Source organism: Melanerpes formicivorus, unplaced genomic scaffold (assembly GCF_026170545.1).
Source record: "Melanerpes formicivorus ecotype bairdi unplaced genomic scaffold, bMelFor1.0.p_v2 SCAF_5, whole genome shotgun sequence".
NCBI lineage: Eukaryota > Metazoa > Chordata > Aves > Piciformes > Picidae > Melanerpes > Melanerpes formicivorus.
In genome coordinates this window covers 13989044-14007855 of record NW_027142357.1, presented here as the reverse complement: position 1 = coordinate 14007855, position 18812 = coordinate 13989044, and the positions used below count along the sequence as shown (strand labels likewise).

General features: G+C 39.2%; 1 protein-coding gene across 1 annotated transcript in view; it reads right to left on the bottom strand.

Annotated features, from left to right (window-relative positions):
* Positions 1 to 6048: 6048 nt before the first annotated feature.
* Positions 6049 to 18812, bottom strand: part of FAM117B (family with sequence similarity 117 member B) — a 28288-nt gene continuing 15524 nt past the window's right edge. Inside the window, exons 5-8 of the mRNA XM_068138320.1 lie at positions 16530 to 16673; positions 15337 to 15562; positions 14388 to 14508; positions 6049 to 11953 (exon numbers count right to left, since the gene is read on the bottom strand). Coding sequence (XP_067994421.1) covers positions 11635 to 11953; positions 14388 to 14508; positions 15337 to 15562; positions 16530 to 16673 — 810 coding nt within the window. The 3' untranslated portion in view covers positions 6049 to 11634. The remainder of the gene's footprint in view (positions 11954 to 14387; positions 14509 to 15336; positions 15563 to 16529; positions 16674 to 18812) is intronic.

Here is an 18812-nt window from a genome sequence, read left to right as displayed (position 1 = left end):
CCTCTAGCTCAGATGGTTAAAAAAAAAAAAAAAAAACCCAAACATGTTACCATCATTAACATTTTCCACATAAAGTGCTAGAAGCTGGCAGACTTGGTTGATACACCTGAAGGCTGTGCAGCCATTCAGTGAGACCTGGACAGACTGAAGAGCTGGGTAGAGAGAAACCTAATGAGATTCAACAAGGGTAAGTGCAGAGTCTTTCATCTGGGAAGGAATAATAAACTAGAATAAACCAAACCAGGTTGGAAGAGACCTTCAAGATCATCGTGTCCAACCCATCAACCAATCCAACCCACCTAAACAGCTAACCCATGGCACCAAGCACCCCATCAAGTCTCCTGAACACCTTCAATGACGGCAACTCCACCACCTCCCCAGGCAACCCATTCCAATGGGCAATCACTCTTTCTGTATAGAACTTCTTCCTAACATCCAGCCTGAACCTCCCCTGGCGCAGCCTGAGACTGTGTCCTCTTGTTCTGGTACTGGCTGCCTGGGAGAAGAGACCATCATCCGCCTGTCTACAACCTCCCTTCAGGTAGTTGTAGAGAGTGATAAGGTCACCCCTGAGTCTCCTCTTCTCCAGGCTGAGCAACCCCAGCTCCCTCAGTCTCTCCTCATAGGGCTTGTGTTCCAAACCCCTCACCAACTTCATTGCCCTTCTCTGGACTCGTTCCAGCAAGTCAACATCCTTCCTAAACTGAGGGGCCCAGAACTGGACACAGTACTCGAGGTGCGGCCTAACCAGTGCAGTGTACAGGGGCAGAATGACCTCCCTGCTCCTGCTGGCCACACTGTTCTTGATGCAGGCCAGGATGCCATTGGCCCTCTTGGCTGCCTGGGCACACTGCAGGCTCATGTTCAGCCTACCATCAACCAGTACCCCCAGGTCCCTCTCTGCCTGGCTGCTCTCCAGCCACTCTGACCCCAGCCTGTAGCACTGCATGGGGTTGTTGTGGCCAATGTGCAGAACCCGGCACTTGGATGTGTTAAATCTCATGCCGTTGGATTCTGCCCATCTGTCCAGCCTGTCGAGGTCCCTCTGCAGAGCCTCTCTACCCTCCAGCAGATCAACTCCTGCCCCCAGCTTGGTGTCATCAGCAAATTTACTGATGATGGACTCAATGCCCTCATCCAGATCATCAATAAAGATGTTAAAGGGCACAGGGCCCAGCACTGATCCCTGGGGCACACCACTAGTGACTGGCCGCCAGCTGGATGTGGCACCATTCACCACCACTCTCTGGGCTCGGCCATCCAGCCAGTTCCTAACCCATCGCAGTGTGCTCCCGTCCAAGCCATGGGCTGACAGCTTGGCCAGCAGTTTGCTATGGGGGACGGTGTCAAAGGCCTTGCTGAGGTCCAGGTAGACTACATCCACAGGCCTCCCCACATCCACCAGGCGGGTCACCTGATCATAGAAGGAAACTGCACCAGTACAGGTTAGGAGGTGATCTGCTGGAAAGCAGCCCTGTAGAGAAGGACCTAGGAGTCCTGGTGGACAAGAAGTTATCCATGAAACAGCAATGTGCCTTTATGGCCAAAACAGCCAATGGGATCTTGGGGTGCATTAAGAGGAGTGTGTCCAGCAGATTGTGGGAGGTTCTCCTCCCCCTCTGTTCTGCCCTGGTGAGACCTCACCTGGAATACTGCATCCAGTTTTGGGCTCCCCAGTTCAAGACAGACAAGGATCTGCTGGAGTGTCTAATGGAGAGCTACCATGATGATTAAGGGACTGGAGTATATGCCCTATGAGGAGAGGCTGAGAGACCTGGGGCTTTTTAGTCTGGAGAGGACTGAGAGGAGATTTAATAAATATTTATAAGTATCTGAGGGCTGGGTGACAAGAGGGAGGACAGGCTCTTCTCCATTGCACCCTATGACAGGACAAGGGGTAATGGATATAAACTACAGCACAGGAAGCTCCACCTCAGCATGAGGAACTTCTTCACTGTGAGGGCCACAGAGCAGTAGAACAGGCTGTCCAGAGAGGTTGTGGGGCCTCCTTCTCTGGAGACTTTCAAGACCCATATGGATGTGTTCCTGTGTGACCTGTGCTAGATTCTATGGTCCTGCTCTGGCAGGGGAGTTGAACTTGATGATCTTCAAAGGTCCCTTCCAATCCCTAACATCCTATGATCCTAAGAGAAGAGGGAAGAACGTTTTCAACCTGCCAGACCACTGCACAAGCTGAGATGCTAACATGCATTCTCCAATGCTTCCTGGAGGCATATGTGTGGCCTTACAGCCACACCTAATGTTAGGATGACTCAAACCAACTATGGCTTTAAATGTCCCAGAGCAACCACAGAGAGCAAAAACTCCACTGTCCCCTGTACAGCAGTCAGCATGCAAGTTTTACATCACTCACACAAGTTACTGCAAAGCATGAAAAAACATCTGAATACCCTGAACTTTCAAATGAGACCATGCACTCACTTAATAAATGCCACATGAAAGCCAGTAACAACCAAATGAAAAATTCATTACTTCGATAAAGTAACTTTTCTTCTTGAAAGTAGGTTACACTACAGTTATCTGAGTAAGTTTACACATAACAATACATAAATGGGTCAGGGGGGTGTAAAGTTTTGTAGGAGAGAAGACAAATAGGGAACTAAAGGGAGTAAAATTCTATTATGTATTAGCAACTAGAAAATTAGAAGTAGTCAGTTCTCAATATATCCTAATGATACACCAGGAATCTGTATCTCTTCATAAAGCCTCTTTCTTTCAGCACTGACAGATCATCCAGAAAAGTACATTTTTAACTTTACAATGTAGGCAGATATTTCAGGAATCAATTACACGATCAGAAAACATAGCCAGTTCCTCTGGCTTCCTTTTTTCACAGTGCTGAAAAGAATCAAGGTTAAGTACCTGCAAAATACCAAAGGTACAACAACTTTCTGTAAGAAAGACTGGGTCTTACTCCCACTGAAAAAACAACAATACTTCACAGCAAAATTATTTGGTCTAAAACTACTTTAGTGTTGTTATTAGAGACAAATCTGCACTACCAAACAATCACAGCACAGCAATACCTGCATCATTCAGACCATAAATGCATTCTGAGCAGAAGGTAAAAATACTTAGAGGTAAATTCATTTGCTGCAGATGGGAAAGCTAACTCAGTTATCACATAATCTGAGACACAGGCATTGCAAGGGCCAGAGGCATAGACCTCTCTGCACTTTGATTCTTCTACTAATCAATGCAAACAGGAAACAATGTGTGAACCACCCTCTTCTATGAACAGGATTGCACCTTTTCAAACACTATTCAAAAATCTGTTGAGTTCATCATTTTGGAATCTGAATGCACATTCTTCAAGCATTCATTATTTTAAAATACCTGTCCAGGTTGCTTTTTCTAGACTGCTGTTGTAAAAGAAAGTAAGAATTAGAAAGATGCTTGGATTGAATGGATTAAATGGAATTCTTGTTGACTTCCTAGTAAATACACAAAAAAATTTGTTTTGAAAATTCCAAGGAGATTGTTGTGCATGCTACAAATATAGATCTAGTGTTCCTTAAATCCATACCAACACTTCAGCCAACAGCAAAAATAAAGAACCATCTCTAATTCTTACAACAGTAGTAGGTCTAGTAAAGCATGTTATTAAACATTAAATACATAGTGCCCACTGCCACACAATATCAGAAAAAAGGTAGTACCTAGTGCTGTTGATACCATCTACTTGATCATTATTTCCTTAGGCTGCTCAAAGGGCAGACAAAATCCAAACAACTAGGGGAAGTGCTAATTTAGAGCACCAAGTCCCCACAGCATAGCCTATGTCTCCTACTGTTTCTAATAGCTCATGTTTTACAGAAACTTAAACCTGTAGCTGATCTCTACCTTATTACTTCTCAAAAAAAAAAAACCCTCAAAGTAATATCTGACCTCTAGTCCTACTGTGCTTTTAGGCTTCCACTATAGCCGAGTAATTACCACAAATAATTTTTTCTTTTTCTGAGGTCATTCACATTTTGTACATCCAAGTGAAAGCACTAGACACTGCAATGTTATGACAGTAGTACTACACCTTAGGTACAGAGTATTTGCTTTATACTTTGCATACTCATAAGATCCACTAGTGCCAGTAGAGAAGATAAAAATGTAACAAATACTTGTGGCACACAGTATTTGACACTGGCTGCACTCAGTCACATGCCAGGGATCCCATGCTGAGGGAAGAAGAACGTGCTTAAGCAGATTGTGCTCTGCATTGGATTATGAAATATTTTTTAAGAAACACCAAGAGTTTCTACTTCAGTAAGTCTCTAATTCTAGATGATCTGTAACATACTTTAAGTTGCATTTGATTAGTGAAGCAACTAAAATCTTCCACTGTATTGCATGTCCCAATCAATTCAAGTTAGGCCAGAATTTCTAGTTTATTGAGAGACAAGAAAATACTTCAGTTGTTATTTTTTCGCCTCCATAAATATCCTGAGGTCAATTTAATTTTTTTTACTATTAAAAAAAGGTCTCAGTAGATTAAACAAAAACATTAGTGCACTTTATGTCAATCTATAGCAACATAGTTCAGATCTGGATCTCCTTTTGAAACCAGATGCCAACAGATACTCTTCAGATGAGCTGTTTAACATTATCCATTGGGCAAATATATACAGTATTTTGTTACAGTAGTCTTCAAAACATTAATTTCATTTTACTGGTACAAAGAATGCCTAAAATCATGCATTTTAGTTCATTAAAGCACTTCAATTGGAAAATAGCAGCATTAAAGGGTCCTACATTAAGCAGGAAAAGAAAAAAAAACAGACTAACACCTTGGGTTTGGGACATTTAGGAGCTGTTTGAAAGTCTCTCAAACTAATACAGTTCAGTGCAGGAAAGACTCGTTCTCTGATGCATCACAGAGGAAAAGGAAGGAGTGGAAGGACAGGACAACTAGATCTAGCTAATTACTTTTTCTCCCATGGTCTTCTAAAAATAAAATCTCTAGGGTTACCAGGCAAATACTAGTTCCAAGAAAATACTCCAGGGCATATAATAAGACTCTCTTCAATTTTTTTTACCTTCAAGGAAGTCACATGCTTGGGAGTCACATCTATTAAGCAGCAAAACTGTATTTGGGACATAAAAGTATCACTTCCTAACCCTGAGGAGGCTATGACTTTTCATTTTTAACTGCCCTTAGAAACTTTTAGAGCTGTTTTACTGATTACCTGCAAATTCTGGCTGTGAAGTGTACACTCTTGAGAGCTTGACACTGCTCTCATGTACTGGCTCAACCCTTCCCACCAATGGAAAAGCACAAGCCAGCCCTGCCTTGATGGGTGACCACTGGAAATCCTTCAATTCCTCACAATTCAGGGAAATCTTGTATGTCTTCATTCTAGAATGAAGTACAACTGAATGATTTTCCAGAACAGCACCTACCACAAGCCTTATAGACAAATTAGTCATAAATTTAATACAGAAGGTAGCAAGAAACCCCTAAGTGCATAATCTATCTAGCTCACTATTTCTAATGTAAAGAAGCCTTGGTTCCAAATTCTGTTCATGAAAAGAATGTTTTGAGTGAATAAAAATACGCACCAAACAGGACTATTTCAACAAACAGCTGAAGCCTTCCCAGGAAGGTTTCAGTAGTTGCATTCTACTGAATAGCAGTGTCAACCTACCAGCAGGAATCCAGTTTTTTTTTCTTCCTCTGTTCTGTTCCCCTACTTTCACTCCCAGGAGAACACAGGCTGAATAATTTTGTTCCCAAAATCCAGGACTCGTGGCATTCTCCCCTAATAGCGGAATTGTAGGTTTGGTCAGTTCTCAAGCACTTTACTGCAGATGAAAACAGGGACAGGCGTGTTCACTAGATTACTCTAAGGATGCACTGGAGAAGTAAGGGTACGGATTAATCAGATTTCCACCCTGATGAATTTCCTCTAAAAGGGTTAAACTCATGTGTTTGGTTTGAAGTGGATTCCTAATACCATCAGGGTAAATCCTCAGGCTAATCAGAGCATACACAACTCCTCACTATTAAAAATAAATCTAAGATTAGCCCATATCTCTACGTGATAACAACTTTTTATTTTAACAACCAACCAACCCACCAAAAAAAAAAACCAACAACCAAAACCCAACCACCAAACAAAAAACATCCAACCAAAAGAACAAAAAAAATAAATCCCAAAAACATTCTGGAATTGCAGTTTGTAAAGTTATCACTGTTGTCACTGGAAACAGTTTACAAGCCAGAACTCAAGATTCAAAGTAACATTGTGCAAAATAGTACTGGCATAACTACACATAGCAAAGAGACTAGTGTAAATCAAGAATTCCATTGAAATGAGTTGAGCAGCTCCAATTTTACACCAATGTACTACACCTCAGAAGATGCCCTTTTTGCAGAACATCACTGGAATTCTTCTTGCTTACAGAAATCACCTTACATGCAACTAGTAATCTATCAGTACAATATATGCAAGAATACCTCCACAAGTTATCACAGTGTAACAGAGGAAAACATATCAACGGGTTTCATACAAAGGCAAATCTAATGGCAGTTTTGGATACCCCCTTGACTGCTACTCTCAAAGACTGCACATTTCAATAAATGAATTCATTTAGAATAAAGCCAAGCAATACTTTCCTTTACATTTGCAATTAGGATGGGTGAGGTGTCCAGAAAGGATTTTTTTTTTACCTTACTAGATTTTCCAGATAGAGTTGTTTCTAAAGGGATCTGTGCAAGAAACTTGCAGTGTTACCAGGCCAATTACTCTTTCTGCAATTGAGATAAACCTCTGTAGTAAAATACAAATCCCAGTGAAGTAGTATTAAACAAAGACCATACCGTAATAGTTCACGGATGACATGCAATGAAATCAAGCAAGTGCTACCAGGACTATTTACATTTGCAGCATTCAGAAAGAGACTGTTGCAGTTCAGTTGGGGTACAGGAGTGGAATTTCACAAAACATTTGTAAATAGTTTGCATTCTCTCCCACCTTGACAAACAGAGTAGCAGTTTCAAAACAGAGCATCTAGGTCATTCTTTTGTATAAAGAAAACTCTAAGAGCAGAACTGATTTTCTGAGTTGCTGGACACTCATACTTGCATCAAGAAAATGTACAGGTACATCTTGTAATAAGTGATCACTGGGTTTTCCTCCATACCCACATTTAGAAAAACGATTCCAAAAGAACTTTTTGAACACTATGAAATCAGTATTCCCATGGTGCTTTTCACCTCCTTGGTTAGGAAAGGCATACCTTCTATTACCTTTTTGATTAGCAAACATCTTTTAATACACATCAACTTGCTATGGGTCTAGGCCATGATAACAGCTTTAGGCTCTGACATCTGATGAATGACACACGTTTAAACTATGGAATTATATGCAGTAGTAGTCCTGACCTCCTCAAGTGTCCAGATACTTTTAAGTCAGGGGTCTTTTTTGTAGGTTGTATTAATTTCATGAGAACAAGAAAGAATAACACACAAGCTTTGCCTTGGAGGTATGCATAAGTGCCCTCGGTTCTGGATGAGAACAGCTTTGCAAGTCCATCCACTTAAAAAAATAAATAAAAAATTCTTAAAAACACCAGTTGTGCCTCATACCGTAACAACAAAAGCAACAGGCCTACGCAGATTACAAGTGTGCACAGCACAGTGAGTCAAACGAAAATCCAGATACCCAAGCAGTCACCCTGCAGCACTCATCTTTAACTGCCATTCTCTGGTGACTTTCTATGCAGTCTCTGCCCTTTCAGTTTCACAGTGAGGCTGTCAGGTTCTCAGCAAGGAAACATTCAGCAAAGAAATAAGGACATCACCGGCAGTGAGTTACTGTGAAGACATTTTCAGAAATGACAGGATGAGAACAGATACCTCAGCAAAGAATTAATGCTGTACCACTGAATTATATTAAATTCAGTAAGCAACAAGAAGCTAGGCTGGCCTAAGGAAGAAGGAACATTAATAGGTATGACTAGTTTTTCCTTCTCAAAAGGCTCAGCTTCAGCATTTTCCAACAATCTCAGATTCTGAATTCCAGTAAATTGTATTTTAGAACAACCCAAAAAATAGCCCTGAGACTATACAGACTATACATATTTTTTAAGAGCTGTGATTGCCTTGCATGTATCAAACACAGCAATCGTTTACCCTCCACAGTATGTAATATTTAGCTTTTGCTCCCTTTTTTTCCCCTCACTTGAAATACATGTATGAAACCAAGGACTTCATTCCAAGGCATATGTACTTAAGCACTATCTATTACTTTTCCAAGCACTTAAATGTGTTGCTACAAGGTTATGGCACCAGGCAAGAAAAGAACAGCTGAAGCAGGTCAAACATTAACAGTGAAGTCTGCTTCCCTTGTGCCTTCGTTTTTTTAAAAAAGGATTTCCGATAGTCATAGCTGCCACCACGAAACTTTATTACAATACTGACCTCCTGCCTTGTGACTTACATAGAATTGACAACTGGAGGAACACCACTTTAGTACATCTTAAAATCAGCTGTCAGTCTAAGTGTTGCTAGAAGTGTAAAATATCAAGAAACCAAGAGTATCAAGTGTGTCAAGTTGTGCATAAAAATAGACCCTTCAATTTTCCTAAGCTACAAAGTAGACAATCAAGGAACTGACTAGGTCTATGCATAGTTAGGATTTGGAGTATGCCAAAAGAACTTGAACTCTTTCAGTAAAACTGTACTTGAGTCAGTAACCCCCCAAAACATTAATATCTCACTCTATACATACAAGAATTTTAAAAAGCCTCCATGCACTCTCACAGCTATTTTGAAATTGATTTAAATACATTACCTACCAGCTCTAGTATGGCACAAAACAGTACATAAAAAGCTTAAGGCTAATTTTTGTATGCACACATGTAAAAGCTGGTCTCGGAACAAAAGCTGTCTGTCTTTAATTCTGAGCCTTTAGTGTGGATTTGTAGTAAGGTAGAAGAGCTGCCACGGCAAAAGTAGTAGAGTTGTTGCGAATATAAAAACACAATGTTGTCCTGAATGCAATTGTTTTTTATAAAAAGCAAAAGCCTCACATTCACATTTAGTTTTTATCAGAGCAGTTCATTAATTTGCACAGTACATTGTCGAGTAACATACAATGTAAACTACCAAAGATGCTCAAGTACTACAACAATGGGTGCAAAAGAAAGTCCTAGTGTTAAGAAAGCTCACTGCTATTTGGGAGTCACTCTGTGATGAACACAAACATCAGAATGCAGTTTTGATGAAGTCACTTAAGTCTCAAGGCTGCAATAAAGGCTGTATGTTAAGTCTAGCCCTTTGGATCTTAACCATTCTGTTAAGATCTCCTGATAAAGCACCAGGCAATTTGGCATCGATGGAGAAATGCTTTACATGCTACTGTTTCAGAAATAGTCTTAGAAGTACTTCCTTCACCTGAATGAGCTGATTTTCCATGAGTCCAGTCATATCAGGTTTAAACAAACGTATCTAAAGCAGTACATTTTAGGCTTCAAATTGCATTGTAACTGTTCCAGAAGAAACTAATTAATATCCCCCAAATCTAGAAAGAATTATCAACTGGCCAAATTACAAATTTGATGCACAAAGATACTTATTTTCAAACTGTGCCCCTCAACAACTTCTTCAGTGTAAACCAGCTCTTCTTGCAAAACAGGGATTTTTAGTTCCATCTGCATAATCCCATTCATTTTGGTGATAAGACAAGACAGTAAACCAAACCCTGCTTTTTTTTGCTAATTTAACAGGTCTAATACCTTTGTACTTCCTGATACATTTCTAATTTGCTGAATTTTTGCATGTTTTAAAAGGGGCTCATTATATCATGAGCATGACTGATGCATGCAAGTGTGATTTACACTTACTTGCTGAGTAAAGGATATTTCTATCAGTTATTTATGTAGGATTTCAAGAAACAGTAAAAGTGCATCAAAACAATTATTAGTTATCTGCACAGCTATGCAGGCTTTTTTTTTCCCCCTTCCAAGTGAAATGTTTGCAATTAATTTTGACCAAAATCATCATAGTTGCAGTATTGCTTTAAATAGACGCAGTTATGGAGGGACCTGAGTATGCAACTGATCCATGGAAGCTGCCAGTAAGAACTGCTCACATGTAAGACTGATACCAGCCCCAGAGGCTTTCCACAATGAAACTTACTTTGAAATTACTGAATCTAACTCTGTAAAAGAGCTACAAGGTCAACTTGTTTCTTAAATTGATAGAACACTGGTATTCAGGTCACTGCAAGCTTTTTTGCATATCTGTATTGTATTTACTGAAACCCAAGTAACATGCTCCAGGAAGACCTAAGAAACATCACTGAAGTTCATGAACAGTTTGCTTGCAATTGCCTTTCCCTCCCATTTGAATCTTCCACTATCATTTCAAAGGAATTATAAACCACCGCAGATCAGGACAAACTAGGTATCAAAAAATCCTGTTTTATATGCCAACCTAAGTTGCTCATCAAAAAGGGAGAATGCATCTGCTGCTGTAAACTTGTAATGGATACCATGCCTGAGAAATCATCACCTTCAACGGACAGACAAAACACCACTAAGACAAAAGGGAGGAAATCATGCTCAGGTATTTCAGTATTATGTGGCAGGAGTCTATAATACAATGAGTCACATTATAGCAAATTTGTGCCAAGAGTAATTAATGATCCAGGATAATTCCCTAAGTAGCCAAACAAGCCTCTAAGAGGCAAGTGGCATATTTTCTGGAAGAAAGAATAACAAGGATAAGACTTTTTTCCCCACCTTTGCACAAAAATCCTATAGACAAACAGAACAATGCTGGGGCAAATGTTTTAAAACTGGTGGGAATTCTGCGAAGGAAAGTTTTAAGAATGTGACCTACCTGATGCACGAATGATATAAAAATATTGTACACTACACACTAACACTGCTTTCTGGATAGTCTTCTGTTCATAAAGTTTCAAATGTGTTAACTTGCCTTTTTCTTTTGCCTTTTTTTCAGGGCTGAGGCTGTTCAGCAAGGTCACAAACTGAGACTGCTGAAATACTTCAGCAATCCTTTGGTCCAGGCAGCTGTAAAACAGCCAAGTTAAAAAGAATATTTCCTACCCAAAAAAAAAAAAAAAAAAAAGAAAAAAGAGGAAGGGGGAAGGAGGGAGAGACCATCACCATGGAAATGTCTTCTAAACACCATCTGGTATGCAACAGAAAAGGCAAGTTTTTGTTACAAAATACACATTTTCATACAAAAGACATCTTGAAAAATTATCCCTCCCTCTCACATTACAATGCTAAGTAGGATCTGTTGGTTGGTCTTAAGAATTTTGTTTTAACAGGAAAAGTAGTCAAAGCATCACAACAACTGGTACTTTAAGTGGAAACGGATTACGACAGTCCTTGTTTTCACCAGCATTTAAAAAAACAGGAGAAAAACAGAATCAGTCTTCATAAGCAGAAAGTGCAACAGAACATCAGTTGCTGCATCCTCCTGAACTTCAAAATGTGCTACCAAACTGTCAATTACACAAACAGTTCAGTTGTGACAGTGCCATAAATTGCTAAAACAATGCAAATATTGTGATAAGAAAAGTCCAGTCACCTGGTTCCAATTTTTTCCCCAGTAGTTGCCAAGAAAAACATCAAGGCCATAGAAGTCTATCCCTCAGTTTCCTCAATACGTCCTGGCTGCTGCAGTAAAGGGGTCTGCGGTATTACTGTACTTGTTCCACGAGAGATTCTGTCTTGATCTGTGCTTGTAGACAAGGACGCCATAGAAATGGGCTGTAACAAACCGGGTGTCATGCTGGAGGAGACAGTCAGGTTGTGTGTAGTGCCCTTAAGTGTGAGATCTTGTGTGGGAAGAAGTGGCTTGAGGATGCTGACAAGACAGAAAGCAGAGCCACTTTTAGGAATAAAATTCACTTTGTTCTTGTCAGGGCAGTAGAAGGCTGGAATTTCATGCAACGGTTTTGGCCTAGAAAAACAAAAGTACAACAGCTTTAAAATTACATTGAACAATTAAATTCTTCAATGGCAGGTATGTACTGATGAACACATCATTAGAAACAAGTTGAGATTGAAACCTGAAGTATTTCAGCGACTCAGTAAGGTCTTAATGATACTCAGTCACATGGCAAATGCCAAAATGGTTAGTTTTTCATCCACGCTACAAGATAAATCCTGTTCTAAGGTAGGCTGTCTCCAAACCCAAGGAAGATACCAATTTCATGCCACAAATCACAAACCCTCTCTATGAATTGGGATATCCAATATGGGAACATACTTGATCACATTCTTCAGAAATGTTCACAACCCAACAAGTTATGTCCCCTGTGCAGACTCATTATACAGCAAACCTTGTGAATGAAAAACAGCACAGCAATGTTCTTAATAGCTGTTCATGATCATAGGGGGGATTCTGTTTCCTAGACTTTTGCCTCCTTTCACACATTCACCTGTGTGTGGCCGCAATCTCTGTAAAAGATGAGCCCATCTTACTTAAAAACTCAACACAAAGTAAAATGTAGTATTCCTGAAGTCAGAGCTGTAAGGGAAATTGTGGATAGCACACCAATGCCTTCCAGGTGTTATCTCAAACCTTGCAGTGTAGATCTACTAACCTAATCTAACTCTACTTTGATACTAAACGATGGGAATCTGTTCTCTTCCTTGCTGGAAAATAACAAACAAACATATTAGTGTTCTCCCTTGTTTCCAGCACTGCTCTTCAGCCAATAACATCCCCCTCTATTCCATGTGTCTGTAGGACAGTCATATGCACATCTATCTTCACTCTACTAGCCCAAGCACACCAATCTTTCAGGATACTTTTGTAGGAGGTAACCCTGCTCTGAGAAGTAATTCTATTAGTGACATAGGGTATGTTTCCGTATTAGCTGATTCTCCAATTGTCCAAAAATTCAGCCTCATCTATTATTTTTCCCCAAAAAGAAAATCCTGTAAACTTCAAATAGAAATAACATTAAATGAAGGTTGAGCCTTAAATAAATATACTCTGGTATTAAACATACATACAGAATGCAAATACCCAGCATGAGCATTTTGTGTGAGATTGCATCGTCTAAGAACTTTCATAGCTAGGTAAAAGCTTCTGAATAGGGCTGCTTCACTCTACAGCAGGACAGTCCTACAGCTATACAGCAAGGGCATCCAAGAAGAAATGCAAACATAAATCAAATCACAACAGAATATGTTCTTGGAGCCAGCGAAGACTATCTAATCTGTTGGCAACATATCTTACATTCTAAAATAGACAGGTAACTGAAATTGCTGTAACTCTTTCCACCTTACTATAGAGAGGCCATAGAGACTTCTCAAAATTCATCTGCACAGAGCAGAGATGGGAAATATATAAAGGTTGCTATCTATTTATTACTACTTAGATAGCATTGTTGAGATAATACAGGTATAAGATAATTATAACCGAAATATACTGTTTGTGTGAGGGAGTTTTTTTAATATAGGTGAAGATGCTTGCATCCAAGTGACATTAGAGTATAAAAACCTCTGCTGAGGAGACACCTTGTCACTCTCTACAACTACCTGAAGGGAGACTGGAGTGAAGAGGGGGCCAGCCTCTTCTTGGTGTCAAAAAACAGGACCAGAGGAAATGGTTTCAATCTGCACCAGGGGAGGTTTTGGATGAATGTTCATAAATATTTCTTCACTGAAAGTGTTATCAAACGTTGCAAAGGTATGCCCAGGGCAGTGGTGGATTCACCATCCGTGGACACGTTTAAACAATGTGAGGATCTGGCACTTAGGTAAGTGGTTTAGTGTTAACACGTCAGTGCTGAGTCAAGGGCTAGACTGGATGACCTTTGAGGTCTCTTCCAATCAAATGTATTCTGAGATTCTGTGATAAAAGTTGGATTTTTCAGAAAAAATTAAAGCATCAAATACTCAGTGTCAAATTCACTCTTCTGTTACTAAAAGTTTCACAACTACAAAGAAGCAGCTTAAAAAGAATATGGTCTTCAGAGTCCAGACTACAGCATGTGCCTGTCAATCTGTGCCACGTATTATTAGCTGATGCACCTGCATTACATCTTCTCATTACATTTCTCTGTACCTGATTAAGTTCTTCCCCTACTGTCTGCCAAGTAAGAGAGAGTCCCCTCAACTTATGCTTGTTTTAAGCAAACAAACAAACAAACAGTCTTTCAAGATTTTGGATTTTGAAACAAAATCCCAGCAATAAAATATGTACATATGTGTAAGTATATAGTTACACAAAACAACAGAGATGAGGCAGTAAGTATAGTTTTAGCACCGGGAATAACAATTTTCATCTCTCACACACACACAAATACTTTAAAAATATCAATAAACTCATGGGCAACTCCAAATGTTGAATGTTATTTCTTATGTAATAAAGATCAACTTACAAGCTTTCCTCAAAGACTTTCACCTTCTCACAACCCTCTGGAGGTTCACGCTTGAACACGTAGCTGTTGTTGGGTTTTGGTGAGGTAGCGTATTTTGGCAAAGGAGAATTATTCCCATTCTCTGCAGGAACAGAGTGTCTCATTACTTAAATGTGTTACACTATGAAAAAACCAATACCTATCTTTAAGTGCCCCTCAAATTGAAACTCATTTAATTGTCAATGTTATAAAATTAGGAAACATTTTAATTCACATCCACGTCTTCATTTGTAAATAAGCTTTCTTATCCTAATCCCTTTGCTCCTTTCTATTTCTCATTACACCATTTTCAGGATCATCTGCAACCTCCGCTCATTCCTGGCCACTTTCAGGATGTAAATGCAAACCTCCACTGTGGTCCTGTGGCATCACCATCTAGCCAAGAGAAATGAGCAGAAGCCATATACCTTAGAACACAGAATGGGTTGAACTATAGTGAACTATAAAATTCTACAAGTATATCTCTGAGGATTTCTGGGGGAAAAAAGTCATTAAAAAAAAAACCAAACAAACAGTTAAACTTTTACAGGTGCATGTATGAAATGCTGCATGGCTGCCCTGTGTCCAAAATCATAAAAACACCCAGTACAAGCAACAGGACTAGCCCACCTTCCTGTTAACTCTAGCTTTTTCAACTTGCCTAAAGTACTTGATGAATCTATTACAGCTAAACAAAAACTTATTTGGGAGCCACATTCCACAGTCTATCCAGCTTCAATTACAGTGCACCAGGTATGTGTGCAAAAAAAGCACTGGGAGCAATGTAGGGAAAAAAAAAGATCACAAAGGAAAAATAAAAGTTCAACCTTTTCTCTATATATGGGGGAAAAAAAAACCCTCTTACTACCTGTTCATGCACGTGGCAACAAGTTAAAAGTTCTGCATTGTTGAACTTTTAGTTACACAGTACCTTTATCTCTGGAATCAGCAAGATGATCATCTCTAGAACATGGACTTTCTTCACTGCTTTCATTAGAGACAGTAAGAAATGAGGCTGGAGATACTGACTGGGAGCGGCTGCTGTTGTTACTACCCCTGTCTGCTCCACCAGGTGTTTGAGTATCAATGCTGCGAGTACTACTGCTACGCTGAGCCAACGGAGGTGGTGCACGGTGCCCATCTGGAATATCCTGAGGCTATTAAAAACAAAAAGGTATCAGATAGTTGCTCTTATCTGGTTAGCAGTTTCTTTATATCCAGTAATGTTGGGGGAGCTTGGTCATTTCACAAAACTGTTTTATCAGAAAATTTTGTATGTTACACAAAATTCAAATAAACAATAAGACAGGTTTTGAAACAAAGAACAGCAGTTTTCAAGATTTAACAAGATCAGAGAATTGCTAAGGTTGGAATGGGAGCTCCTGAGATCATCTAGTCCAACAATCCTGCAGTCAATGAGGGCAGTATGTCCAGGATTGTGCCTCAGTTAAGGTTTGATTATCTCCACAAACGTTTCCATGACCTCTCTAGGCAATTTGCTCCAGTTTTAAGCACATATACAGATAATAAAATAAATTAAAAAAGACAGAGAGAGAGGAAGAAAGAAAAGTGTTTCTTTTTTCATTCAGAATGAATTTTGGTTTTTTGTAAGTCACTACTTTTAGCCCTGTCATTGGACACTACTAAGAGTCCAACTATCTCCTCTTCATTCCTGCACATCAGGTATTTATGCATATTGATAAAATCCCCCTCAGCTTTCTCCTCTCAGGGCTTAACAACTCCATATCTCTCTCTCAGACTTTCTTCATATAAAAGATATTCCAGGCCCCTTAATCATCCTCATGGTCTGTATTTCTGATATTTCATTCCTAAATGTACCTCTAAAAATATCTAGAAGTAAAATCAAGGGTGAAAATGGACACATTACATTTTGTCTGGGATGTGGACACATTTCTCCTTTTTAGTGACATGTCTGATTTTATTGGAAAACTAATTACATCAAAGTAATCAGAGAAAAGGTTCAGATGCAAGCTTTAACTCTTTGTTTTCTAAAATTAACTCCAAATTTAATTTCAAAAACTGTACAAAGTAAGCATATGACTTAAAAACCTCAAAGCAAAACCAAAATAATTAAAAGAAAGCAATCATGTGGCAGATACATACAACAAGCTGTTCCTCTTTGTCTCCTGTCTCCTTAATTATTATCTCAATCTCCTGATTCAGTCCTTCCACGCTGTTTCGGAATCGTGATCCTGTTGATTTGGTAATGGGTATCACAGGAACAAGGGCACTCTTTGGGATTGGAGCCTGAAGAACCAGACAATGAGAAAGCAATGTAGACTTACAAAACACAGTTACTATTTCTACTTAGAAGTGAATCTTTAAACAGAACACATCTACACCTCAATACCAAGGATTTACATGAAACTATAATGATTGTGTTAAAATGAATGCCTTACATGAAGACACAGACATCCTGAACTTTGTTTCAAATTAGTTCTAGGAGGAAAAGCTCAATACTGCTTTACAAGTGAGGAAATTAACAGCAAATGTTTATATCTAAAATAATTTTGAAGCCTTTAAAATGTGCTTCAGAAGGAATGTGAGTAATCTGTACTACAATTTTGCCTCCTTCACTGTTGGATTTACTGCTTGCAATTTAATTTTAATTATATTTTAGTGAAAGTCTGCAGTCACCTACAGTAGCATGACACATGCTGAAGGAAAACTATTTCACAAATGCAAAACTGCACTATGCTAGAAATGACAACGAACACAGTGACTATATTAATTAAGCCAGAATAAAGGTTGACAACACAATTCAGAAAGACTTCCACAGAAAGAATAAAATCCCAAATGCTTCAGGAAGAACACTTAAATAGCCAGTGTTTCAAAGTATGCATGGAAACTCCATTCTCAGAAAACAGGTTACTGAATTTTTCTAAAGCCCCTTTTGGTCCATCACAACTTCTTAAAATTTCCCATCCTCTCCATTAGCACCCTTCCTGCTGTTAAAAAAAAAATAAAATCATGCTAGAATGATTAGAAGATTCTGGCCCTTAACTTCAACACATCCCGCTGGTGATTAAGCAGGGTACTACTACAGATAACAGAATCCTTCCTGCAAACATTTAGTTCAATTCAAAGAACAGCATGACACTTGAAGTCCCAGTAGAATCTGGGTAAAACTCCTGAACTCTATCAGCTAGTGTGCTGTGTCCAAAAACATCTTTTCTCCTGATAGAATTATGGTAGCATTCTAACCTGGTTGGTCAAAGCAGTTTGTGATTTGCTTTTTTTGTGTTTCTTCATGTGGGGTTTTTTGTTTGATTGATTTTGTTGGTTGGGGAGGGGTGTTTTTGTTTGGGGGTTTGGAGGGGTTTTTGTTGGTTTTCTTTTGTTTCTTGGGTTTTATTGGTTGGTTAATTTCCCTTCCTGCCCCCACCCCCGCAACAAGACTGTGCATAGCAAAGCAGAAAAACTACCCTAGAAAAATTAGGGTAGCAATTCTAAGTATAGAGCATAATGCATACTTATTCTCACGATCACAAATATCTCAGTGAAACTTAGGAACTATATTGGTTTTGCTTTACTGAAACATCAGGATAGGTACAAAAAAAAGGAGACTTTCACAAGGACTACAAAAGTTTCTGTTCAAGAAATGCTAGTGACTCTCTTTATAAGAATGTTTAGTTTTTGTTGACATAACGGCCAAACTTGGAAAGACACTCAAACGTATTGCCTCAAGTTGAACAAGAGAAAACAGAAACTGCTGGAATAGAGAAAAAAAATAGTATGAGAAAGCTACCCTCTCTTAAGTCCAGTTTTTCCATTGCATTAACCCTGAGAATAAAGGAAGATACCATTGGTTTGACTACTGTTTACTGATTTACTACTTGCAATTAATTCAAAATTCAACATACTCAGAAGCACCCAAGGTCACCTGAAGAGACTGACTTCTCTACAAACCCCACTTCTTGTAAAGCAAGGCAGAATGGAACATTTTTGGCATCATGAAAAAGCAATACCAAAAAATACATAACTGCCCTGGAAAAGAATGCCAGCAGCAAGGATGTGACCAAGTTCCTCACCAAGCATTTCCTGATTCTTAATTCTTATCCTGAGTAGACAAATAGGAATAGTTAACACATTTATTCCACACTGTGTATTTTTTCCCTTCAAACAAAAATCAAAGAAGAAAGAAAAACTGAACACTGGCTGAAGACTTGGTTGGTAAGAACCATTATAAAGAATGTTGGTACAACTTAAGAACTGTGGCAAAGCTTACGTGTATGGAAGAAAAGAGGAAGTAAATTCACTGGAACTGATTCTGTTCTACCTAGAGAGCAAGACACCTCCAAAACATTAAACAGATCACCAGGTCTCTCTGTGAAGGGACTACTGAGGCAATCTCCTGACACATTTTCTCAGTCTTGTCAAGAATCC